We start from the raw sequence: 27669 nt of genomic DNA on the forward strand, positions 1-27669 counted from the left end.
TGCTGGCTCTGGGGACACGGCAAGGAGATCAAAAAGCCAAATGGAAATTTTCTCTCCTTTCCAGTGCCTCCCATCATGCTCCCCTTCCATGTTCAGTGGGGCTCCCTTCTCTGCTGTACCTGGTCACACCACTTCAGTCTCATTTGAGCCCCTAGGCCGGCACCACCAATGGCCATATGCCAGGGCATTAAGGAAGAGGGGTACCGCTCCTTGCCCAGACCAGACACCACCAACAACCTCAACAAAGTATGCATTGTCGTTAGAGCAAGCTGGCACAGTCCTGACCACCTGGAACCCCCAAACTGGCTATTATTTTCCCTGGGAGGACCCCCTAACAGATTACTTCCTGTCCCCATTCCCTGTCTTACAAATCTGACCAAAATTCATATGGTTGGTCAGTCATAATCACAACTTGGGAAGGCTTGGATCTCTTGTAACCATGCTGGGCTGACAACAGTTTTGATGTAGTTAAAGGGAAAAAACCTCAAACCGTCGGAGTTAGAGAATTTGACTCTAATGTAGGGATGGGCTTGAGAAAGTGTGACTGGCTAGCCTGTGATATGCAAGATGGCACAATAGTCACAGATGCCAGCCCAGAGATGGTGAACACTGGGGCAGCGACTGAGCCTCAGAAGTCAGGTAGGAGGGCAGGATGCCATCAGAGAGGAATTTGCCACAAAGGAAGTCCACCAGACTCCCCTCTCAGTGGAAGTGGGAAACTGGAGTCTCTGTTGCAGAGCTGCAGTGCCTCCTCCCAGACACAGGGGCCGCTGGACCATGACTGTAGGAAAATTCCAGCCCACTGTCCGCTGCCCAGGCCAGCTAGAGCCCTCCAGGGATTACATCTTCCCCCATGAGCTTGGTTGGGGCCAGCTCAGGCTCTCGATGCCTTTGCTGTTGGTTCCCAGCTCTTTCTGGCATTTACACAGCCTTTTCCATTTAAAGAGAGGCCTGGGCTCAAGCAGCTGCCTCTCTTTGAATAGTAGCCCTTGCCCCTCCTTGTCATCCCTGAGAACCACCCAGGGCCTGCTTTTTCAACATCAACTCTCCCCAAAAAAAGAATTTGTTCAGTCATTTCCTCTTTCAAAAACCTGCAGGCTTATCTGCCCATCACCCCACCCCCCACGTGAACGGGAACCTCACACAACATCAGCAAAAGGCAAAACACAAATTAAATACTCAGTGATATACCTGGGAGCCTAGCAGTTCAAACTAGGACACCAAGTCCAAGAGTAATTTAATTTTTTTTTTCTCTGCATGGGAAGCGTTTGGAGTTTTTCCTTCCAGATTATGACAGTAGTTCTACTCACGTGGAACTCTTGAAAACTATAAGTATGAAGACAAATGGGGGACAATTTCTATAATCTCACCAACCAGAGACATTATTAATATTTTGACATATTTCTTTTCCTCGTTTTGTTCTATGCCTTTTTAATTTCACTTGAATCATTCCAAATACATAATTTTGATCAGGAGTATTTTTCCATGGCAATAATACTTCATAAACATATTAATGACTGTATAACTAACTGCCCATATTATGCATATGTCATAATTTGCTGGTCAGTCCTCTGCTTTTGGACATCTAGGTTGCTTCTGTTGTTTTGCTAATTTAAATTATTATGCGATTTCTATTCCTGTGTAAATCCTTCAAGGCATTTACATCAGTTTAGATTATTTCCTTAGGATAGAGTCCTGGAAATAGAATTATAAAGTCAGAGTCTCAAGGACTAGGAGCATTTTCAGGAGCCTCTTTCATATGGCCAAGTGGCTTTTCTGGAAGGTTGTACATACCAGCAATGTATGAAAGGGCCGTCTTTGCAAGACTTAATTCTAAGCCCCAACAGGTCGTAAGGCCAAAGCTACACCAGTTAGGAGTGACTGGGGCACAAGTGAGCTTGAGGGACAGTAGACCCAGCTGTGAGGGGCTGGGACAAGCAGAGCTAGCAGAGACCACCAAAGCTTGAGAACACTTTTAAGACACGAATTCTGGAGGGTATAGCCACAAATGGAAAGAGAGAAGCCTTTTGGACCCCAGGGCTAAAGGGAGGGATGGTTGGAGTCCTGAGGCCTCACTGAAGTTTGAGAAAAAGCACAGTAAGTGCAGGAAGGTGCTGAGGGCCCCTGTGCCGCTGTGCATTCAGGAACACTGAGGTTGTTTGGGTATTGGTACAGTGGGCACTAGGAGTAAGTCTGGAGGAGGTCAATAAATTGATTTTTTACAAAGAACCTTAAGGAATGGACTAGGGGTGGTGGTTCCAACGCTGGCAAGAATAGGAATAGTTTCAGAAGATGTTCTGTGGTAAAATGGGCATGGATATGGCAAAGAAGAGAACTAAAGCTGGCCTATCTCCCTTACTGGTTTCTACTGCTTACTGAATGAGTCACTTTTATTGGGGAATAATTTTCTTTTAATTTTTTTAATCTTGCTCATTTGACACTGTCAAGTCTCTCATCGATCGGAACTGCTGCTTCTTGATAGAATATGGAATTCCTTTCTTTCGAAATCGGATTTATTTTTCTCTGATTACATACACATCTGAAACCATATGCGGTATTACACTGGCAGCAGCTTCATACATCTCGTGTTTACTGCATCTCTTGATTGCATCATTTTCTCTTGTGCTTGATTTAATCTTGTTTTTCTAAATTTAGCGTCGCCTTTGTCTACAGTGTTTATAAAGTCTACAGTCATGTACAGTAATGTCCTGGGTCTTCACCTGCACTCACCCCTCACTCATCATCTCATGCAGAGCAACTTCCAGTCCTGCCAGCTCCATTTATGGTTAAGTGCCGTACATGGGTGTACAACTATATCTTTTATACCATATTTTTACTGTACCTTTTCTATGTTTAGATATATTTATAGACACAAATACTTACCAGAGTGTTACAATTACCTACAGTATTCAATATGCTTACATGCTGTAGAGGCTTATAGCCCAGGAGTAAAGGCCATACTATACAACCCAGCTGTGTGGTAGGCTGTACTATCTCGGTTCGTGTGAGTGCACTCTGTGCTGTTTGCACAGTGACGAAATTGCTTAATGATGCATTTCTCAGAATATATTCCTGTCATTAAGTGGCACATGACTGTACTAAACAGATAGAGAAGAGACAGAGTCAAAACTATGGAAGTGATATGCGATGCTGGAACCGGCTGTACACTGTGCTAGGATATGCACACACTCAGGCAGCTAAGAGGAAGCCATTAACTCAAATGAAGACATTAATTGGCCCCTGTCACTGACCCGATCTACCTTTTCATCTTCTCTCCAACCGATTCTCCTCTTGGACTCTGCTCTAGACAAACCAACTTCTATTCTTTCTCTTAGAGACCTGTGTTCTTGCTGTCCTCACCCACCAGTAATGCCACGCCACCCCCACCCCAATTTCAGTCCTATGGACCTTCAAGGACCAGCTCAAATCTCCAGGCATCTAATTCAGAAGAAATCGTTCCCTCCTCCGAACAATTGTTCATGACACTGATAATGTTCTGTTGCTTACTGCTCAGTCCTTCTAATTATCTCTCCAAGTATGTCGCCTTTGTCCTAGATAGGGGCAAGACTTTTGCTTTATGGTTCTATTCCTAGTACCATATGTCTTGTTCAGTAAAAATACTTACTCTCTTGTTAATTAATTCACATATATGGTAAAACAATATCAGGATCTCTGGGGATGTAAACAGCTTTAAAATAGTTCAATAACAGGAAATTATGAAAGAATGGGTTGTGATGCCCTTATTTAATGTACTAGTTTTATTGACTCCTTTTGAGTGAACAGCATGAAGAACTCAATTTTTATTACTGTAATTAAGTATGACGTCAGGAAGAGGAATCCATGGTGACTAAGAAGTCATCTTTAGTTAACCACCTGTCTAACACCCTGTATGTATCTAAGACTGAAACAACTGTATGTGTGTGTGTGTGTGTGTGTGTTTCATGAGCAGTGCTGGATCCTATGTGTGTAAGAATTACCACATAATTTATCATCCAAACAGACCATTTGAGAGTGAAAAGGAGGCACTATTAAAAATTCGCCAAAGCAACAAGCATAAACCAAGACTGCCGTGGGCATAAAAGCACCCTATGATTTTATTATAGATAACTTCACATGTAGGTTTATAGCCTACATGTGAAGTTATAGCCTGAATCATAGACAAGGTTATCATTCATCACCATTTCAAACAGCCAGCAGGAAGCTTTTCCAATTAGAAAAGGAGCCGAACTCTTGAATTTCATCATAGTTTATCCTATTGCATGCTGGGACTTAGAATTTCCAAACAAACTTTATCTCTATCATTAGTGAGAAGCTGGCCAGGAGGCCTGACCATGGGGCATTCTGAACTCACTGCGTAGTTACACACAAGCAACACTGGGTGTGGCAATAAAGTGACAATTTTGGATTCCTCAGAGCTTGTGCCATCTTGGGCCTTCAGGGGAATTTCATGGATGTCCCAGCTGCAGCTTTTAGCACTATTCTGTCAGCCCTGTCCTTTCTCATTTCCTTCACAGCGATTAAGATGATGAGGTCTAGTTTCAAAAACCTTAACTCAGTAGTCAGAACCCTCTTTTGGTGAGAATATCCCAATGCTAAGTTTCTCTCACCAAGTGGTAGATGTTGCTAGTTAAAAAAAAAAAAAAAAAAAAAAAAAAAAATAAACTCCATGTGTTGGGGGCGTTGGGTAAATAGGAAGTTTCTGCCCAGTTTTGCTGCAAATCTAAAACTATTTTAGAAAAGAAAGTCTATATGAAAATGAATTCTGAATCTGTGATCATGACTTCTGACAACAGGACTTAGAAAATAAGATAGTGCCTTAGAGAAAAGTTCTTAAATGGGCTCCTGGAATAACTAGGGCAAACATTTATTAAGAGCTAAGTGTGTGCCAGGCACTAGCCGATGTATTTTAATTCATTTGCTCCTTATAGCACCCCATAAAGGAAGCACAATCACTGTCATCCAAAGTTTATGAAAGAAAGTGGGCCACAGAGAGGTGAAGTACTTGCCTAAAGTCACCAGGCTAGGAAGGGTGGAGCCAGGATTCAAGAACCAACAGCCGAGGCTCCAAAGCCCATTGTTTTCAACATCCCCTAAGGATACAGAATGATGAAAATGACAAACTAAATGAATCACTGATTTTACAAGAAGAGAATAAACAGAGCTCACTATCTGCTCTGGTCACTGCTGCCTTATATCTCCCAAGGGACCTCGAGGACTTTAGCAGGGGTTAAGAAACCCTGCTGAGGGGCCCCAGGCGAGTTTAGTGCCATTCCACTTTAGTAAAGTCCTGGAACTTTAGGACTCCAGAATGTGAGTGGGAGCACACCCTCTCCCTCCTTCTCTTTCCAACAAGGCACTCTCTTGCTTTCAGAAATGTACTTTATAGCCTCGTCCTAATCACTGGTTATCCTAGGCCAAGCCTCACCAAATCATCATTCTTGACAGGTTACTAAACTTGAAGGCAAAAATGAGTCCATTCTGTCTCCTAAATGGCTTCCCACAGAAATGCTTTATACAATGAAATAATATGATTCAAAAGAATATGGCAAGAGCCAAAGCAAATGGGAGGACACAGACACCAGAGACAAATAAGAAAGCAGTTCTGAGTGCTGCAGGTGGTCATGGATCATTACTGAAGCCACCCGGAGCTACAAAGGAGACGTGCATGTTCTTCCTCCTCTATCTGGGCTCATTCTGTGCTTTATCCGCTTCTGTGAAGGCATCGGGTTTCAGAGTTCCTGAACTGGATGGACATCCTTTTCTGTTACTCTTGGCTGAACCTCTGTTCCTGACGTGGGGGAAAAATCAGTCTGTACAACAGTAAGTCCATCTGCAATCTTCTAACAGCTGCTTTCTGTGGCTCTGAACCGAGGAGAAATCTTCCCAGATCTCAGGAGCCTCTTTGTGCCTTTTAGGACCTAACAAGACATCTCAGTGTCTTCTAGCAAACACAAGCAGGAACAAACCTGTATTGAGCCAGGCCTTTTTTCCTAGCATGCGTGCAATCACATGTATGGCCACCAAGCAGAACTATTTAAAGACATAACTGGAAAACAGTGGCACAGAACCAAGTGTGTGTGCTTGTGCGTGTGCGCGCGCATGCACGCACACACCCACACACACACACCCCCACACACACCCCACTGGCGACAGATCTAAAGCTCTCTAGAAGCCCAAACTGTTTTAATACAGTCAATTATGGGGGTCACTTACAAAAATCCTTTGCTACCGAAGAGTGAGTTTTTCTTTCTTAAGATGGAAGGGAATTGAGAAGAATAAATAAATGTTGAGGTGAACTTTTCTTAGGTAACATGGCAACTGAATGAAAAATATAGCAATGGCAAAGGATTCTTTCTCCTCCTTCACCCTGGAACACCATGGGTGTGGGTTCTCTCAAAGGCAGACCTAAAGGGTCTGGAGCTAAATTCAGGCCTGAGAGGCTATTTCTGTTTGTCCTCTAGGACTTCCACACCTTCAGAATGGGGAAAGGGCTTCAGGAGTCCCTGACAGGTAGATTTTATGCAGTGTTTTCTGGTCCAGTCCCATTGGCCTTCAAAGGGTTATTTGGTCACACTCCGTGAAACTTGAACCATTGGACACTCAGCTGGGTGAACGGCATAAAGGAAGCTCCATTTTACCTTGTTATGATTCTGAAATGTGTTGGAAAAAAATTTAACATTGCTACAGATACCACTTTCCTTCTCTGGCTAGATCGCTTCTCGCATCTCTTCCAGGCCTACTGCTCCCTGGGAGAGTAGCCCTGTCTGCCCCAAAGGGGTTGCATTTCAAGTCAGCCAAATGTTCTATTCTTGGTGAAGCACATGCCATTGCAAAAGCATTTTCATGCTCATAGAATTTTAGAACTGGGCCCACTTCCATAGATCGTTGGAGGTGAGTGGATGGGCAACCGGTCTTGACTGAATGCCTACTGAGTGCCAGGCACTGTTAGTGTTTACTGAGTTATTTAATTTTGTCATCAACTGCTGTTGTTACTCCTAGTTGCCAAATGAAGAAATCTGGGTGCATGCACAGATGTTAAAGTGACTTGCTCCGGGCCATGCAACCTGTATGTGGCAACAGGGAGATGATTCTAGGTCTGTCTCCAAAGGCTACGTTCTTCTAGGCTGCCTCCAACGGTGAGGGTCGTCTTCAGGGTTGATAAGGCAGTGGGCTGAGGTCCACACTGCTCCGCACACTCTTTCCTAGCTTCCCCACCTGGAAGGAACTGGAGGCCGCTGCCTCCACATCTTTGTCTCTCCTTGCAGCTTGGTCATTCACTTTCCTCCCCCCTTTCTCCCGGGGCAGGACCCCAAATTCCACTTCGTGTCCTGGGCAACTGGCGAGTCAGTCGTTCGACCCGGAACCATCAGATCCCGCAGCTGAGCTACCAGCAGGCCTCCCTCCTTACACTATCAGACGACAACTGACCTTACCCAACCCCCAAAACCAGGTTGAGGTCACAATTGCCAGCTTCTCCGCACCCTGCCTGCGTGAACACCAAACACAGCCCACGGTTTAGCTCTCCTCCCTTTTCCCCGCCCCCTCCGGATCTTGGCCTACTGGCTAAAGACGTCAAAAGTAACCAATTGTCTTCGCTAAGAGCTCCGCCTTCACTCTGAGGAACAGCTCTGCCGACCAATGGGCTATCCTCTGGGGGTGCAATGAGAGCGCAAGCTAGTAGAGCAGCGGCTGGGCCGCCCAATGAACGGGCGGGTTCCCGTGGTTAGGGGCGTGGAAGGAGCGGTCGTCAGGGGTGTGGCGGCAGTTGCTTGGGCGGGGCCGGTAGCGGCGGGAGCTGCCCTGGCCAGGGGTTCCGGCTGCATTTCCATGAACGCCGCCGGCAGCCGCGGAGCTGCAGGAACCGGACGGAGAGCGAGCTGGGAAGCTGTAGTCAACCACGCAGAGGTAAAGCCGCGGCCCCGCGAGCTCCGGTACACCGGGATCGCGCCCCGGATCCACCGGGCCAAACCCCTGAGCCCTGCGGTTCTCGTCGTGTCTCGGCCCGTCGCGCCTCTGCCTGCGCGCCCGGATCCTCCGGGGCCTGTCACCTGGCGCCGCGGGGGTCCCAAGGGCCGGCTCTCCAAGTGGCGTGGAGGGAGGCACCCGGGACCGCAGCAGATGGGATACGCCTTCTTGAAAGCCCTTTGTACTGAGGTAGCAAGGTTGGGGACATCCCCGACTGAGGCCTTTCTGCCGGCCATCCCTCCATCGGTGTGCACTCTTGGGACCCTGGGGTCTGAGGAGGTTCTGCTGGCCCAAGCTTGGTGATGGCGGTCCGGATTAGCACCTGGAAAGAGAGGGCCAGGGGGCCTGATTACAGCTCCGGATATCCGAAGGGCCTCTGCGTTTCACGGCTCCAGGGGCGCACCCAGGACTGATGGGTTCAAGTTGTAGGGAGGCAGCTTTTGACCCACTTGGAGGCGCGCTTACCAAGCTCATCCCCGTGCAGGGCACTGTTCTAGGCGCTTCGTGGGCTTTCCCCACAGCGAGAGCTGTCCAGCATCGCAGGTGGCTGCCTGCCAGATGAGGCAGCCAGCGCCTCGACCTTGGAAGTGTCCAGGCAGAGGCCAGATGACAGCCACCTGTCAGGGATGCTTAGAAAGGACTCCCAAGGGAGGAGTGGGTGACCTTTAATGCCTAGCTTGAGAAGGATACTTCTGGGGGTACGTTAGTTAGGAAGTGGGTGTTGAATTCACCCATAATGAATTTTGATGTCTCCACTCTCAGAGTGGGTGTTAGCAAAGAGAATGGACTATACCAAGAAGATATGGCTTGTCTAGCCATCATGAAACTCTTAAATTTGAACTGCTGGACTGCCTCTCTTAATCCCCCCAGTTCCTCTCTTTTAACTGTCAGTTTCCCCGGTATTCCATTAACTGGATTTGACACAGGTCCCAAGGACAGGCTCGTGAGAGGAGCCTGAGGAGACTGTAGGTGTGGCAGAATTAATGTGATCTGTGCCCAGAGCTTTTCGAGGGCCATTTTGTTACAACCACATTAAGTAGGGTCCAAAAGAGAAACCGTACAGTACCCCTTGACTATGCTCTGTCATTTGCCTGAATAGGACACAGTAATCTTTTGAAGGTCATGAGGCAGAGAAAGAACTTTTAACACCACTCGCTGCCCATTTTAGGGCGAATTGACCTTTGAATAACTGGCCAGAAAGCAGACCAGTCCATGCAGAGTGTAGACTTGTAGCATGTTAGAGTGGAAGCCAACTTAGAGCTCATCTAATCTGTCTTCTCAGTACACAGGTGAGGAAGCTAAGGCCTGGGGAGATCACAGGGCTGACTGGCCATCACACAGCTGTGACTGAGGGATGATCTGTTGACCTTGGATCTAGCGAGTATATGACTTGTATTTCACTCCCAGCTTACTTATCTTACTCTTGGTGTTTAAATTCTAGGGGAGTCCAGAGAGATTATGAGCAGAGACTTTGGACCATAGTGCCTGGATTTGAATCCGCTTCTTACTAGCCATAACCTTGGACAAGTTACTTAACCTCTCCTTACCTCTGTTTGCTCATATATAGTGAGAATGTAATGGTACTTACGTAGAAGGTTGTTTTGAGGAGTACATGACTTACTATCTGAAACACTGGAACAGTGCCTGGCACACAGTCACCACTATAGATTTGCTAAATACGATGTTCTCTTACCCCTTTATACAGTTTTTCTTCATATCTACTACCCAATATTTTCTATCAGGAGCTTATTTTATTCCCTGCCTTCTCCCCTGCAATTCATTAAATATATTCCAGATTTTATTGCAACACGTGTCAGTGGGGTTTTCCAAGTCACACTGCATTTTATTTCTTATTTATTTTTCTCTTTTATTGAATCAAGTAATTCATTTCTCTGTTGGTCCTCTCCTGACAATTGCACTCTTTTTAGATTCCATATCTCTTCTATTCTCTTCAAAAGGGGTGGGGAGAATCCCTCAAAGTGATAAAGTCCTGATGATACCAATCTCCATGGAATCCTTCTGAATATCTCTTCCCTCTGTTCGGCCCTCCTTCCCAGTTGTCAGTGTGATGTAGCTTGATTATAAATGGATGAACATTTTTAGATTAAGATTTCATGAGCCACTGTAATAAGTGCTTTTCAGAAGTTCAGGGATCGTGTGTCAGATGCATTTAAGCAAGTTACTTAGTCATTCGATCAGGGTGAGCACCAGCAGCGCCTGCCTTGCCGGCAGACACACAAGCGTGTGACTGATTCTTGTTGGTAATCTAGCTTGTTCACTGGTTTTTCTGCATTTTTCCAGTTCTTTTTTTGAGATTGAAATAAACCAGATGGCGAGTGCCGTGGAACGGTCTTTTCCTCTTGTTTCGGCTGGGAAAGTTCTTTCTTTCCTTTTTACCTTCACCTTCATTTCCTTTATCACCTTCCCGGTTTTGATACACACCTATTCTCCGTTCGCCAACCAGTTCCCTTTTAATTGAGAAATACCTGTCACCTTTTTCTTTCTTGCAGGAATCCAGTCATCTTTGGTTTTCCCTTCTCTGTGTTTTCTAGAATGAACCAAAGATTATTCCTATTTATTGACTGGTAGCTTCCTAAGAGTTGATTTTGAGTTTTGACTTTTTTTTGTATAGGACATTCTAGAGTTCAGCCGTCTTCGAATAACTGCTTTAACTGCATTGTTTGTGTGTTGATAATGGGTCCCTTTCTCTCTGTCTTGTTCTCTTTTCTCATAAGGTCCTGGTGAAAGGGCTTCTCACTGTTAGCCCTTACTTCTTCATTTGCACCTTCCTCCTGGTAATCTCTGGCAGGGCCCACAAAGAGTGTAGTGGTTCTCCACTGCCCTTGCCCAGAGCACATAATATTTCTTTAGTCCTGTGAAAGACAGGGGAAAAATTTGTCTTATGTTTTGTCCAAAACCTGGCTCTTTGAAAAGCTCTAGCAGAGATAGACTTCCAGTATAATGGAACTCCATGTGGCAGAACTCTTTGACCTACTGCGTACGGTATTCTGGTTTCTACTGGAGGGTGGGATTGTTTTCATATCTGCACCTTTATTTTTTGTTGTCTTGGTTTCAGGGCATCATGTTTTCATATTAAACGTTTTCTGTTTACAAAATGGCTGGTGTGGATAGGCGAACAGACCTATTGTTTCGCTTGAAGCTTGTGCATCTGGACCAGTTGGGTGCAAGGCTTGTTACACAAGAACTCATTCTCTGATCTTTTGTAATTCTTAAGTAGCAGATAGATGAAGAGCTTACTAGAGAATTGGAACACTGAGACCCTTGGATTTGCCCGGTTTCTGATTTTCTTTTGTTGACTTTAAGGGGAGGTCCATTAAGTTCAACAAACTGAGCATCTGGTGTGTGCCAGGAACACAGCTGTCCAGATTAACAAGTATGTTCGGTTTGCTGCATAAAGACTATTTTGTTTGTATTTTACATTTTTAAAATTGTAATGTCTTTAATTTTTTTTCAGAAATTAGGTAATTCATGTGCATGATGAAAAAAAACATTTGAAAGGCACAAAAGGTTAGACATTAAATATGTGTCTGTCTACCCCTGATTCTGTCACCTGGTTTTGTTCCTTAGAGGCACCAATGTTAACCGATTTCTTCCTCCTCCAGAGGTGTCCCATGCATAGCCGAGATATTTTACACTTCTCTCACCGAATTTATTGTGAATACCCCTTTCCACGAGTGCTTGCTGTCCTTCCAGCCCCTCACAGCTCCCTGTGTGGCCTGAACTTATCAGATTCCAGATAACCTAGAGCAATTTCTTTCTCTATTCTGATCATGTAAATAAAGTCCTCACTCACTCTTATCCACGACATTGAAAAACGTGCCCTTCTAAATAGAAAGATAATAGAAAATGCCAAGTAGATAGAAAAACGTGCCCTTCTAAATAGAAAGATAATAGAAAATGCCAAGTAGATTATAGCCAAGGACGTTTTTCCCAATTTAGAAAACATAGTTCCTTCCCCTCAGGCTATCAATAATACCACCCATCAGTCTGTTTATTAACTCTACGCAGAAAGCTGGATGTTGTGCTGAAATTGCAAGAGAAATTTTGCCTTTGCCACCCAAGAGCTTATGAGAGGAAGGCAATTTTTTAAAGGCTTCTTTGGATGGGAGAAGCCTTGCGGAGCATCTGTCAATGAGACTGATGCGGTCGGGATCCATCCAGCTCTTCGAAGGGCCTCTAATGGATAGTGCCTCACCTGTCTGTATTCCTACAGCCTTACCCGGGGCCTGGCACAGGGAGGGCTCCTGGGCCTTGATTTCCTCACTTGCGTTAATAATAACAGAGAATTGTGGCGAGAACCAAATGAGGTAATGTCTGAGGATGTACTTTGTAAACAGTAAATTATGTCCTTGGTCTTCACTGTCAACACCAGTGCATTTAGTGGAGTAACTGCTGTCATATATTTAAATCACAAGCATTTGGTAAACTGTAGAGTTATACAAATAGAAATTTTTATTATCACTTAGTTTTGCTCCGTCATTTCAAAGATATAGCGACTTGTTAGTTAGCATCAGCCAGAGAGCAAGCCCCTCGCCTGTGGTTCGCAAGCTTAGTGTTTTCTCCGGGTGGCTGACAGAGACGCTGATGGTCTCGAGGGGGGTCAGGGACCACTCGTCACCTATAGAAGATGGTTAAATTGGATTTGTAGTGATCGCTCACAGGCAGGTCCGGGAGCTAGACTAACCAGGCTCGAAGACCCAGACACTTGGCTCTGGACTCGGGTCCTCTGGCCTTGTTGGATTAAGCAGGCCCCGCCTTTGCCTTCTCTGGTGAGCACACCACTGCCAAGTTAGCCTTGTGTCTGCGTTTATTTTTATTATAATAGCAGGACGCTCTTATTATCCCCATTTATAGGTAAGGAAACCAGGGTGCAAAGAAGTTAAGAAACTTGCCCATAGTTACACAACCAGCAAGTGGTAAGGTTGCGATTCGGGCCAGGTCTGTCCTTCCCCAAAGTCGATCAGTTTATCCACTGTGTCGTGAGTGGCATCGCTACCCTGACACAGAAAGCATCTCAATGAAGCAGAAATCTTTTTAACTCCAGTTGTTCTGACCTATTTCCACAAACCTGTTTCAAATACCACATATATTTGAAGAAGCATTTCTCCATTTTCTTTGAATGTTAAAAAGGATCCCTATTTTGTAGTAACACCTACATCTCAATCTAGGTTAACCTAGGATCAGTTGTATTCAAATTTATATTTTCTGGATTGTATAAGCTCATGTCAGTTGGAAAATACCATAGACGATTTTGTCGCATTGGCTGTTTTGGAGTGAGTAGCAGAAATCGCGAGTCTGTAACAGTATATTTCAGTATTTATCTGAATGCCGGCAGTCATTGGATAGATCCTGTCTACCTTCTCTTTGAGAACCTTTCCTTTCCTTCTGCTACCTCAAACAGCCTGTCTTTGCTTTGAATCCTCTTTATTTGTGAGCAGTTTCTGAAATAGATTTATCACTCTTGGAGCCTCATAAGATAAGATGTGCTTTAGACAAACAAGGAAAAGGGGAAAAGAAATATGGCCTTGGACAGTGGTTCTGCAAGTGATAGAAGGTGGAAAGCTTTCATTTAGTTGGATAATTGCCTGAACTTTGAGATGTTTTTTAAAATATCCAAAAGCTGCTGATGGCCCAGGACATACTGAGTTCGCTCTCTCTCCATCCACAGTGGCATGGCAGTTATAAAGGCCTGTACCTCTCAGCCTAATGCAATAATCTCTCCGTAAGAAAATTCTGCTCAAGGGATCAGAGTGGTGATATGTTAGGCCTTTCCCACAGACTCAATCAGTAAATACTTACAGAGTGCCCACTGCATGCTCAAGACCATAAATTTAAACTTGTGCAGAATTTACACATGAGGATTGAATTACAAGGACATAGACCAGAATCCCCAACAGCGATTAAAGGGGTGTGAGTCATCATTTTATGTAGAGATGAGTCTTGCAAATTTTCTGGTTATGAAAAGGTTTTTTCAAAATGCAAAGGCGGGAGATGGTGCGATTTTTAGGGCCTGGAGGAGATGGACCCCCAAAGGAAGGTGTCTGGATAGTTCAGCTGGTTGTATAGAACTACCTGGAAGCCATGGAGGGCTTGCATTCGTGTGCAAATGGTGAATGGCGATGCTTGTCCGACAGCACCTGGGGCAGGTCACACCTACTCACGTCTACTGCTGTGAGTCAGTTCCTCAGGGTGCCTGCCCAGCATACAGGGCCAAGGCGACATCTGGAATGCCCCTGTAAGTAAAGCCCTGAAGCTTCATTCCACAATGACTCATCGCCACTGCTCCCAGACCTGTCCCTCTCATCCTGTCCACGAGTCTGCTGACTGCCCAGCATTCCCGGGCCTTGGCTCAGCCCGTGTGCCCAGCCTGGTGTCTGCGCCCACCCCTCCTTGCCTTCTTTTTCATTCCATCTCTTCCTGCAGCTCCCCAGCGATCTCTGTCCACTTCTGCCTCCTTTGTTTGAATTCCTTTAGTGTTTATAGGTGGTACCTCAGGATTTCGAACTTAATTATGCATGGGTTTGCAGTGTTTTCTAATTATTTCATGGATGCCATGTATTATACTTATTTCAGAGCCCCACAGAGCTTAGAATGGAGCTGATTCCTTTGGTCCCCATGGGGAGTGGGCTGGAATGCCAGAAAGGGGGTGTAGTTTTGCAAAACATGTCCCTGGGTGGTACTGACACACTTTCTGGTTCTGTCCTCTTCTTTTACAAACCACTGCTTTGTACATGTGGGTGCTCCCAACTTACACAGGTAAATCAGTTTGGGGAAACGGGATCACTTTCCCATTTATGGAGAAGGATTTCCGTCATTTCTGACAAAACAATATTTAATAAGGCAACTTTCCTCTAAATTGCTCAAGGCATTTTACGAGGCTTATCGTGAGGATATCTGTGGGTATTTTATATTTATAAAGTGTTTTTTTAACCTACATACACTCATCAACTTCTTTCCTTCAGCAACCTGTTATGTAGCCTGCCCTCAAACCCAGATCCTCTGATTCTAAAGTCTGTCGTTCAATTATACCACATGGGCTCTTAGGGTAAGCTTCAAAATCCCCAGAGAGGGCAGGTGACCTGGCCACAGCTGCACAGCACAGCGTGCTCAGAGCGAGGAATAGCTCCAGATGCCATGGGAAGCAAGTTGCGTAGAAACACAAGCGGGTTCCCTTCCTTCTGACATTCAGAATCCAGCACCTCTGGGTCTTTCAACCTGGGTTGTGACCTAAAAGTTGTGGGGGGAGCACGAGGCTCTGTGTGCCTCAGAATCAGCAGGACCGATGGCAGAGGCTGGGTACGGGCTCCCTAGAGTATTGGGGCTGGCTTGTTCACCAAATGGATGACTATCTCACAATACCCTTTCCTCCAGTTTTAGCCCTCTGAACGAGAATCAGTCTTTCCTATTTATCTGCATTTAGCTGGTGGAGTTTGTCTTCTAAGACTTAGGCACTTGTCACAGTGGAATCCATGTGATCTCCAAGCCTGCTGCTCCAAGCTGGCAGGAGATCTTGCTTCTACTCTTAGCATGCCAGGTGTTTATAAAACAGAAATAAGTGAAGCATGCTGTGCACAATGTATACCCTTGCCCCCAGAATCTTCTTTTGAGCTCAGAAGGACAAGGAGTCCAGAACCTTTCCTGCTTTGTGGGCTGAGCCCTGAGGGGCACTACTGCTGTCACAGCTGGCTGAATTTGGCATCACAGAACCACAGAGCTGGGAGAGGGGGGTGAGTTTGGCCCTGCCCAGCCTGCGAGTGGACAGAGGTGTCTCCTTGGGGAGAGGGAGTGGGAAGGGACTTGACCTGTTGGTCCAATCTCACAGATCTACTTCAAAGGCTGCTGTGGTAAAAGGCGCATGTCAGAGTTATAACAGGCCTCGCATGTTAATGTGCTCATTACAGGTCCCAAAGTGTGGATATTAGGCAAGTACCGTGTGCCGATCTGACACAGGGGCCTTGGGAAACCAGAATGCTCAGGAGTGGGGGCTCCTGGTTGTTTTTATTTTCTCACTATCTGCACGTAGCTGTGAGCCCTTTTCTGTGGCAGCTCTGGGTGAAACTGTCTTTGCTTTAGTGAGTTTCGTGGGGTCAGCGGTTCTTTAGTCCAGGGCTGTGCCAGGTACTAAGTCTTGCCCTGTCCCCCTGTCTCCTGGTTTCTTCCTTCTGGAAGCTTGTTTGCAAACACGGAAAACTGGGCGGGATCCGTACTGTTCCCGGGACATGACCTGGAAGTTTCTTTTGTGCGGTAAATCTGCAGACACTCTTCTCCCACTTGTACCTGTCTCTCAACAATTCCGGTAAATGAGGCACTTGAGTTTGCTGCCTTCCAGTAAACTGAGATTTTACTTGTGATGCTACAGAATTTAACTACAGTATAAGTTTTTTAATACAATGTTAGAGTTATCAGATCTCTCCATGAAAGTGCCCCTCCTTTTAGAAAATTCTAGGATCTCCATAGAGGGGACACCTGGTTTGTGGTTTTTGATTTGTTCTCAGGCATGAATTAAATGGTTTCTGAATGGTAGAGAAAACAGTTTTGCTTGTGATTTTACCAAGTGCTTTACCCATTGTCCTCTATCAGAAAATGATTATGCTCTTTCAACAGGGCTGTTTGCTAAGGAGGGTGGCCGGCTCCCTTTCAGTATCTTAGTAAGGGCATATGTGAAAGTGCTCAGTTAAGTGTGCCACTTAACTAGTGACTCAATCTTCAGTTCTTTTTAGTTTAGTAACTTTCTTTCGTGAACGTTCATGGGTTAGTAGCCATTGCTGACATTTAAAGGTGAGGTTCACATTTTCTTGCGTTCGGGTGACTTTCCTCTCACTAGAAACTTGTAGGGCATTTTCTGAAATTTCAGCACGTTGAGTGTGTGGCCTTTGACTTTGTGGAAGAATATGCTTAAATTAAACTGTAATCATATGAGCAGACCTGCACAAAAAGGCTATTTCAAGGTCTTAATTTTGGCCGCAACTAAGAACGTTAATGTAACTGTATTTAATTATCTGTAAACTCCTTCTCTTCTCTTTGAGAAAACTGTGTGTGACTTGGGACAGTCTCTTCAGCTTGTTGGACCTGATTTGTAAGAGCTGTGGGACTAGATCTCTGAGGGCTTTCTCCTTCCTTGTTGCTTTCAGTCTCGCCACCACCAGGCACTTCCCAGCACCATAACCCAGTCCGACCTCCCAGGGCCACCCCCTACTTGGACCTGAAGAGGTCTAGGTGCTCAGCTCTTAATGTTCAAAATTAATACATAAACTTTCCTAGGCATCTTTTGAAAACAGGGTCGGCCCCGTCATTGCCAGGGCTCTCCATTATTTTGGGGCTTGAGGTGGTGGTGGTAGTGAAAGGGGGGATTTCAGAACCCAGTTCCTCCGGAAACTCATCCACCAGGACTCTCCTTGGGAGAAGGACCCAGGCCTGGAACAACCTGGATGCGCCGAGAGGCAGTTCTGTGAGCTGCACGCAGAGGGACTCACTGTGAGAGGAGAATGGGGCACAAATTGGCCCCGAGTTGTCGGCAGGTGGTTGTCAGCAGGTGTGCACCCTCTGGAGAGTGGGACAGACCTGGGAACCTTCTGGCAGGGCCTCTGACAGGGTCTTAGCACCTTGGCAGTGAGTGACTCAGAGCACAAAGAAATATCTCGAGGGGGATGGCTGGGCTTTCTCCTAGCAATCTGCTCTGGGCTGTTTCTCACCTCCTGTGGAGTGGCTTTTATTTTTTTCTCTGTAACAGCTCTGACTTCTTTAGTTAAATGGCAGATAAAGTGGGAAGAAACTGGCCCTTTTCCTCCCTGCCTTCTCCCCAAAGATGTCATGTTGCCTGCGTTTACAGTTGACTGCTTTTATCTAAGTTGCCACCAAAAAGACTGAGAGATCGGAACGCGTGAGCGTGCTGTGTGTGGCCTCCCACCGTCATCCTGCGAGCAGCCTTGAGGGCAGGGAAGCCTGCCAGAGGCTTACTGTGCTGGCCTGGGTTGTTGTTTGTCTTGTTTTGTTTTTTATACCAGGACATCAAAGAGGTTTGCTAGGAGGGCCTGGCCAGTCAACAGTGGATTTACCTGCAGGAAGGTGTTGATGAGGGGGCAGCCCGTCCACAGGAAAGGAGGGACCCCCTCACCCCCTCCGCAGAAGAGAAAGGGCGTGTGTGCCAGGAGGAGGGCACTGCCAGCACCTTTTTAGCACGAACATAAGAACACATCTTGGAGCTGTTAACGGGACTTGATAATGAACACTTATTACTCAGTGATTTAGTAAGTCTATCATGGCTCCATGTGTGTCTGGGGATTAATTTTAAATTTATTGGTAGAGGCCCAAGCAGTTAATCAGCTAGTTATTTCCTTGTTGGTGAGGCCTCTGTGTCAGTTTGGTAAGAGAATATCTTGTAATTTCTGTTACATTAGGGAGCCGACCAGGCAAAATGGAGGAGGGTTTAGTCATGCTGATGGTTTAGCTAATAGTAGGGGGAGCGGGGCACTTACTGTATTCCAGGGATTGTTTTAGAATATTCTCGAGGCGTGAACACGGTCCTGCAGATGAGGCCCAGCGGCATTACGCCACTTGCCAAAAAGGGCAAAAAGCTTACCTGGTAGAGCCAGGATTTGACACTGGGCTCTCTCACTCCAGGAGCGAAGCTCAACAAAATCCACATCTTCACCCAGACCAGAAGAGGAAGAGAGAAGTTCTTTGGGAGCTTGATTTGGTTTTGTTTTCCTTGAGAGCTATTTGCCATGGGACCCACATGAGTGTTGAAGCTTGTTTGTCAGGTCCTGTGGGCTGCAAGGCAGAGAGACGCCCCCTCCCCAGGGCGTCTGCGTCTGTAGTTAACGAGAGAGGAAAGGATGCTGTTAACAGCTGAATCACAGAGGCCTAGAAACCAAGACAGTAAATATTTGCATACAGAATACAATTTGTATTGAGTTAACAAGTAGCCTGGGAGTGTTGGTGTCCCTTAGCTTATTGTGGTCTCTGTTGGCTGAAGCTTGTCTGAGCAATTAGGGACCTTTTGAAAGGATGTGGCGGAGGACCTCCTCAGTCTCTAAAGGGCAGGCGTGTGGAACTGCGGAGTCACAAGAGGTAATTTGGACATATCCTCTCGGGGCCCCTGCGGGAAAGTCTCTTAGGGCCTCTCTCCCAGCTTCCAAAGGTTCCTCGGCTTGGACGTGCATCGCTCCCGTCTCTACTTCCATCTATCCCTTCTCTTGTGTGTCTGTGTCTCTGTCCAAATTTCCTTCCTCTTACAAGGACACCAGTCATGGTGCTAGGGCCATTCTAATCAACATGACCCTGTGTTGACTTGATTACATCTTCAGCGACCCCCTTCAAATAAGGTAACAGTCACAGGTTCCAGGTGGACATGAATTTTAGGGGGACACTATTCACCCCATTACACAAGCTAATGAGGTTTCCGTGTTTGAGGTCTGCTCAGGCTTTTCTTTCTTTCTTCACAGTAGGTTCGGATCGTCAGGGAACGTTAATATTCCCAGGCTGCAGTCATTACTCACTCGTGGAGGTGGAATGAATACGATGGAATTAGTGGCATAACCGGCACAGCTGGAGCCACATCACTGTGTAACTTATTAAAGGAAGAACAAAGGCCCTGAGGGTTGTTAGTTCTCGTGAACTATGTTGTTTAATGGTCCAGGAAGGAGGCTGGGGAACAGGGCCATCTTCTGTTACAGAGCTCACAGGGCGTTTTTCCCGTGCTCTTTAGCCAAGGACTGCAATTCTATCCCTAGAATCTCAGAAATTTTGAGCTGAAAGAGACCTTCGATATCATCTACTTCTAATCTAACTCTCTCATTTTACAGATGAGGTCTTTAGGACCCAGAAAGGTTAAGTAACTTGTTCAGGGTCACTGTGTAGGAAGAAGCAGAGCGGTCACTGAGACCCAGGTCTCAGAACCCCCACACTAGAACTTTGCCCAGCACAGTGGCCCTGCCTTTTCCTGCATTTGTGCCTCCATCTTAAATTGCTGCTCTTAGCTGTGAGAGAGAAGCCCAGGCCCTCGGGCTGCTGAGAGCGCCAGTCCAGCCTGTCTTAGAGATCGGGGGCAACACTGAAGTTGCCTTTACCACTGGGAATGGCAGCACCTTGGGTGTCTTTGTTAATGTAGGGACCACACATGGGATTTTAAGCGGAACGTACGGCACCTAGATCCCACTCATAAAATGACTGGGTGGGAGTAGGGGAGGTGTGGGGCTGAGCTGAGGAAAGACCCAATGTATTGGGAAGTACACGGTGGCAGGGAGTGAGAAGCTTCCTTTTCATCTTCTGCACACCTGGCCCTCCAGCCATTCTGGGTGACTTCCCTATCTAGGCTGCCTGATGTCCATTTAGCTGGGTTTCACCTGCTTAGAAAAGGGAGAGGGGCATACAAAATAGTACAGTGAATGCTAAGTGTGTTACGAACAGAACAAATTCAGAATATTGATACTTAGTGGCAGGTTGAACTTGGAAAGAAAGAACATCATAAAATAGTTAAAATTCATTTCAAGAGTTTATGTTCTGAAATTGCCAGTTTTTGGTTTAATGCATATATACACATATACATCACACACATATAGATATCACACATACATATTCACTCTCATACTTACACATCTAAGTCCTAAGGCCCACTTTGAGATCTAGTTGTTTCATAGGTCCCCCTGTGGTTAATTATTTCCTGGACTAATTATTTTTGTCCCCACGTTTTAAAGTATATAAAACCTTAACATAAATTTCTTTTCTCCCCAATTAAAATGAGAATTCTACTTAACTGCAGCCCTATAGAATGCTTAGCATGGTGCTAGGCACACAGTAGGTCATCATGACAGCCCTTAAGCCTACTGAAGTTCCAGGTCGGTGGCTCTAGTGACATGTGGTAGAACTGCCCCGTTCCTTGGAACTTCAAGTTCAAGCCTTGGATCGAGGCTGCATATTTTGGACCATGGTAATTACAAGCCTCTCATAGGATTGCCTTCACTGAATTGAATTCAATTTTAAACCCTTGTCATCTTTCAGAGGTTGAGAAATTAATTCTCTATTGCTATTTTAAAAAAGTTGTAGGAGGACACTGCCTATCATATCACTCAAGGTCTCCTTATATAAAGTTCCATAGGGGTGTGTGTGTGTGTGTGTGTGTGTGTGTGTGTGTATACTTTCATGCTTGAAGAGCCCTACTTCTCCTGAGTATCTGTCATGCTTCCTGGGGAAAGAGCACAATACATGTTAGCTCTCTTTCTATTTCAGTCTAATTAGGTTTTCTTTTTCCCCAGCAGAGAAACCTCCGATCCATTCTAGGCTTAATCACATAGGGAGTTGCGTATGTTGACATAGGCATTTTCCTTGTCCAGAATTTCTTAATTTCTTCTTAGATTTTGTGAGTTGCTATTTTAAAGCTTTTTTTTTTCTTCTAATAACAAAAATATCTTAGTCATTAGGAGTTTTGGAAAAGGGAAAAAATAGGAAAATTGCCTGTGCTCTAATAACCCAGCAGCTGTAGCATCCATAAAGATTTGGGTGTAGTATGTCCTCTGTGTCATTAGAAGTTGCAGACTAAAGAGTCTAGAAATAACACTGGTTCGCACACAGAGATCTATTCTCTCACATAAAAAAATCCTGAGATAAGCGGTCTAGGTCTGATAAGGTGACTCCGTGAAATCATCAGGGACCCCAGGCTACTATCTTTCTACTCTGCTGTCCTCTTAATGTGGCTTCTTGAATGACCTCAAGGTCACTCCATGGCCCAAGATGGCTGCTAGTTGCGGCCAAGTGGTCTGCATCCATGGGTGCAGGAAGGGAAAATGGCAGAAGAGTTAACTCCCTGCCTTTTAAGAAGCCTCCCCAGAAATAGACACCTCCCCCACCCCAAAGTGGCCAGAAATGAGTTCCACGGACTCAGTGCCTACCTGCCGGTGAGGCCGGAGTCTGTAGTCCCACCTCCCCGCCAGCAAGGCACATGTTCAGGTTTCTGTCACAGTGAAGGAGAGACTTCCTCTGGGGAAGTCATCAGCAGACTTCTGAATCTTCATGCATATCTCTTCAGTGTTTTGTTGTAGTGATCTGAGATAGTTTGTAGTAAGAGTCAAGCTGTAAACAAACATCAGTGTAAATATCAATAAATAAAATGTACTACATCTCGTTTGTCACATAATCCTTTTCTATGAATTTATCATTTATATGATAAATTTATCATTCAAATGGCCAAGAGTGTGGCACACGTTAATTACAGAAATTGTCTTTATCCCTAAAGCTTTGAAATGCAGAGAAACGGAGACTGTACTTGTATTTCATTTAAATTGCTTCTTTCTCATCACCATTTCATCTTTTCAGCTTTTAGGTTACTTTGAGTAAGAGATTGGACCTGACCAGCCCAGCTGTGCCGCTCTGCAAGGACAGTTAACATTCTCAGTGGAGAGGAACAAGGGACATAGGTATGTGTTGCCCAGTCTTATTTTTACTTCTCTTCCTCACCTACCTTTTGTTCTTCAGTAGTGAGTAGAAGTGGGGAGGGGAAGGACTTTTGTATTTTTTTAATTCAATGAGTCTATCCTAGACCAACAAGGAAACTGGTACAGCCACCAGCTGCATTCTTCTGTTCTCCCAACGAAGGGGGCAAGAAAAAAATACTTGTTTTGCTCCCATATCACCAGCATCACATCAGAGAAATTTTGGAGTTCTTGCTAGATCTCGTTTTTGGCAGCTTCATCATCTTGGATGCTAGTTCCTCGTTAGCTTGACTGGCAGAAATGGTAGCATTCTGAAGAGGTTAGGGTCCACAGGCTGAACCCGTGGAACATCTTCAAATGTGGTACTATGGACGTTTTAGGTCACAGGCTCCTTAGAGCGGCAGTCCAATCTTTTTGGCACCAGAGACCAGTGCTCCTGTGAGAGTCTAATGCCTGATGCTCTGAGGTGGAGCTGAGGCGGTGACGCTAGCGCTGGGGAGCGGCTGCAGATACAGATGAAGCTTTGCCTGCTCACCTGCCGCTCACCTCCTGCTGTGCGGCCCGGTACCGGTCCACGGCCCGGGGGTTGGGGACCCCTGCCTTAGAGAACTGATTAAATCTGCAGACCTTCTCTTCAGAAAATTGTAAACTTTCACATATGATTTCAGGGGACTGTAGACTCCCATAGGGAACCCACAGACCTTGAGTTAAGAATCCTTGTTTTAGAGGTTTATAAATAACCAGTCTTTAAAGGGGAACATGGCCCCAGGAGTGAGATGACATGTCCCCAGAAGTTGAGTTTTAATGAAACTGTCAGCTCTTAAAAGTTCAAAGGTGGATGCAGCCGAGAGTATATTCGGAGGTCTAGCTAGCCTGGGTTCGAAATTGTGTAGGATGAATTTTTTTAAAAATCCTTTTCTTGCCCCAGTGGTGGAAGGCAAGCTAAGGAGCTGCGATCTTTGCTTGCTGTCCTTACTGAGTCAGGAGCCCCTGCCAGAGATTTGGCTGTGTGTTTACATCCTGTATTTGCCAAAGTCACTTCGACTTTAGAAAAGGGTTTCTGCGTCCCCTCGGCCTTCCTGTGGGTCTCAAGAGCATTTATTCTATTATGCCCCAAACATGTTTTGGGGAGATTGTTTCATCCTGCCTGTTCTGTCTACACCGTTGGCCACCAGAATTCTCGTGCTGACTGTTTTTAGCAGAGGCTACTTGAAGCCAGGGGAAGCTGTTGCCATAGCTACCTTGGCTGTTAGAGTTCCCATTTTCTTTTTGTTAGCTTGTGGTTTCCCTGATTTTTAAGGTAACAGCTGATGTTCTGTTTTTCTGCCGAGCAGCTAGGAAAAGACTGGATTTTTGTTGTTTTTGTCATCGTCGATGTTTGCTTGTATGTGTTTGGAGGGGTATGTGTGTGCGTGTGTGTATCACATATAAGGCGAAGCAATCTCAAAAGATAAAATATTAGCAGAGTTTGAGAAAAGCTAGAATTGCATATGCATTTTCAGTACTCCAGATTTTAATTTTGGCTTAGCAGTTGAATTTGGTTACTTTTAGCCTAGTGGGGGCAAAAAAATTGACTGAGCTCCATTTCACACTGCCCGAAATCCCCCCAGAGCAAGGACCCCTGTGACCTGGGCTGGGTCTGACACCAAGGAGCAGATGGCTGAGTCAGGTCCTGGTGGTTTTATCTCACAGCTTTATCTCATCCTGCTCTGAAAACAGAGGGTTAGGCCAGCAGGCAGTACAGCCACACCTGCAGGCCATAGCAGTCCCACCCACATATCTGTTCCAGGCTGTAAACTGGACACTTGGCACACACCTGGCGCACCAGTTGCAGGTTAAATCTGCAGAGAGATTCGAGGCTGCCTGTTAAACACATCAGCATGTGACTCCAGGTCCCCCTCATCCTTTCTGATGGGACTTTTTTCACCCGCTCTCCAAAGGATCCTATTCTTAGTGTTTTCCAATTTGCTTATCTTAGAAGTGTTCATTTGATTAAATAAAACAACACCCTACACAGTTTATCATTGCTCAGGACTGTGTGTGATTTGGGTTGTTGCCAGTTCAGTGATGTCTGTAAGGTGCCCACGGCAGTCCACCTGGGTGGGCCCTGTGGACACACCTGAATCATGATGTCTCCTAGTGTGTAGGCTCCACCCCTCCTCACTTCCTGTGCCTCTGCTCCCCAGATCAAGATGAATGCCATGCTGGAGACCTCTGAGCTCCCGGCCGTTTTTGATGGGGTGAAGCTGGCCGCAGTAGCTGCCGTGCTGTACGTGATCGTCCGGTGTTTGAATCTGAAGAGCCCCACAGCCCCGCCTGACCTCTACTTCCAGGATTCGGGGCTCTCACGCTTTCTACTCAAGTCCTGTCCTCTTCTGACCAAAGAGTGAGTAGACCTCGCACCTGCTGTGTGCTCGCCTGCTGAGCTGTTTGGCTTGGGCGGTGTTCAAAGAAGAACCTTCTCACATTGTGTCCTCAAGGCCTCCATGTAAAGCAGCAACATGGCTGTGAAAATAGCCACAGTCTCCACAGAAGTCTGTTTGAATCTTGGAGGGTAGGAGACAGAATCAGATCTTGGTTGCCTGGAGTCATCATCCGTGACAAGGACTTGGCAGAAAGCAGTAGTCATTTTTAGGTAGACGCAGAAAACTTGGACAACAGTCTAGCCTCTATCAAATACTCTGTTGCCAGTTAGGGCAAACAAACAGTCTTTTCCAAATAATAAGCAAAAAAGCACAGGTTTATGAGTGGGGTACTCTCCATCTGTTTTATTGAAAAATGGACTGATATTAGTTAAGAGAAGCCACTTAACGAGAATGCCTTCATTCCGAGTGAACCAGAAATTGTATGCTTTTCAAATTGTCCAGCATTTTTCAATACTTAATTTAGATGATTCACTGACTTGGACTGGCAAGTAACATTCGCGCCCACTTTCAGATGCATGGGACCCAACTAGACCCAGTTCCTGAGCCATCTCATTTTTAAAGAGCTTTTGAAAACCAGAGTATTAAAAAAAATTTATAAGTTAACATGTAGATGAGTGTGAATTTGCAACCAGCGTTGGTTCCTGAATAATTAGAGGAAGCCACAATAAAGCTGCTTTGTCTACATTCTGGAAAAAAATATAGCGTAAGGTTTGATTCCACACTAATTGTTCAAAGTGAAAAGAAAGAAAAGCTGATTATGGCAATTTTTTACGGCTTTTCTTGTTTTCCTTTTAGAAATAACCCAGAGATTTGAAGCCCAACACTTTTTCTTTGCTTTTTTCCCTCCTTGGCACACTTTCTCCGTGAGTCTAAGGTACTGGCCTGGTGCCATGTGACTTCTATTGAGGTGTCCCTCACCTACCTTCCTGGTATGGAAACGTGTCCCTGGTCAGTCTTCTTGGGCCCCATGGCTGTGTCCACCCACTCCCGGCACTTCGCCACCCCTGTCCTTAACCGGTTGCCATGCTCCCTTCTAGTGAAACCCCAGTTAGAGAGGTGTGGAGGTCAGCTTCAGTTACTTAGCTATGGTTCGAAGGTAGGTATGAAGGGGCGAGTTCCCCGGAAACTATTTCCTTCCAAGACCTGTCCTTTCGAAGGTAGGACCAGCGGTCTTAGAGCATGTTGGAACATTATTTCAGAAGGTAAATTCCAAACACCCAAACTCTCAGACTTGAACATGACAAATGATTAAAGGGCAAAAAGGATACACTATGTCACCTCTATCTTTTAAATGACCTCTTATTTTCTATTTAGATGCTCATTGTAGGAAAACCTATGTCCTGCGTTCATGTAGTATATCACCAAGGTGTTTTCACGTTACTCTTTTGTCCACGTTACTGCATTTTGTATTTGTTGTATATCTCTCGCAGGCAAATATGCCCTTAACAATTTTGAGGTCGGATTTATTTTTCCTCTCATTTTAAGAATGAGGAAACTGGGAGTAGCAGAGAGGGAAACCGACCCCAAGTTTGTGACTCCAGACTTGGTTTCTGTCTTATCTGTGGAGAGATGGACGGAGACGTTTTCGGGGTGCAGGCGAAAGGAGCGAGGTAGAGCACAGTGAGAGGCCAGCTCTCAATGATAGTCCTTAGCAGGACGGGCCCCAGAATGGCCTTCCAATTCCCTAGTGACCTCCTTTCTATTTTAATCACTCTGTCGGAAGCCACTGTCCTCCAGGTTCTTTCTCTGTGTCGCATTTCTGTCACGGCCTCCCATATGTTTGAAGCTGAGGGCAGGAAATAGGTCTGTTATGGGTAAGAGTGCTTCTCCTGGAACTTTGAAGATTTTTTTACTTAGAGGAAGCCTGTCTGCAGCCTTCGCTGACAATTGTCTGGGCTACAAAGGTCAGTCAACTGATTTCTAACAAGCCGGTGGCGTTACTCATGACCGAAAGCAGCCGGTTATTATGACTTGTGTGCAGAATCAGAACATTTTTTTTTTTTTGCTGTTTTGGAATAGAATAAAGTTGATGAAACATGAACATTGAAAAGAGAGGAGGGATTTTTTTCAAAGTCAGTTTTTAAATCTCTTTTAAGCTAATCTCTCCAAAGATGCATTAGAAACGAATTTTTTGATGTCTGGAGAAAAACTCTGCTTAGATGGGACGATATGTTTCTTATTCACTTAGCAACAGATCAATATTTACCTAGTGATTCATATTTTTTTTGTTCTCAAGAAGTGTTTGCTTTCAGCAAAACAAGCAGACTAAATGCTTAATTCAAAATTAGGAGAAAAGCTAGATGATGATACAAATCTCCATTTTTTAATGAATAGGAGATTTAATGCATATTCTTCTTCTAGGAATGGAAAATAAAGTGAAATACAAAAACAGTCTATAATTCTCCTACTCAGAGATGGACACCATTAACTACTTTGGTGATCATCCCCGTGAGTTCTTTTTTCTGCAAGTACTTACCCCACTGAAATCAGGGGGGTCGTGTTTCCCATTTACTATGCCGTGGATGTTCACCCACGCTGCTACCTACCTTATCTTCTACCGTTTGATTTTTAATAGCTTCAGAAATTTGTCAGCCATTCAGATTTCCTAACTGCTCAGGCAGCAGCATCCTAGAGAAACTTTGAATTAAAATTCGGACTAGGACACAAACCTGTGTCTTCTACTTCTAAACCAGCCATGGAACCCTGGACCAAATGACAGCCCTCTGGTCCTTGGTTTCCTTCTGCATAAAATGAACAGGCTGCTCTCCTGCGACGCCACACAGCACCAACGTCCTTCGAGTCTAGTACTAGTTCGTTGTCAGGAAGCGAGG

The 27669-nt window shown here is 45.4% G+C and overlaps 1 protein-coding gene across 1 annotated transcript in view; it reads left to right on the plus strand.

Annotated features, from left to right (window-relative positions):
* Window positions 1–7753: 7753 nt before the first annotated feature.
* The window catches only part of ABHD2 (abhydrolase domain containing 2, acylglycerol lipase), a 62696-nt gene continuing 42780 nt past the window's right edge, over window positions 7754–27669 (plus strand). Inside the window, exons 1-3 of the mRNA XM_039858304.1 lie at window positions 7754–7905; window positions 22297–22397; window positions 24599–24798. Coding sequence (XP_039714238.1) covers window positions 24605–24798 — 194 coding nt within the window. The 5' untranslated portion in view covers window positions 7754–7905; window positions 22297–22397; window positions 24599–24604. The remainder of the gene's footprint in view (window positions 7906–22296; window positions 22398–24598; window positions 24799–27669) is intronic.

This window comes from Pteropus medius, unplaced genomic scaffold, assembly GCF_902729225.1.
Source record: "Pteropus medius unplaced genomic scaffold, Ma_sr-lr_union100, whole genome shotgun sequence".
Lineage (NCBI taxonomy): Eukaryota > Metazoa > Chordata > Mammalia > Chiroptera > Pteropodidae > Pteropus > Pteropus medius.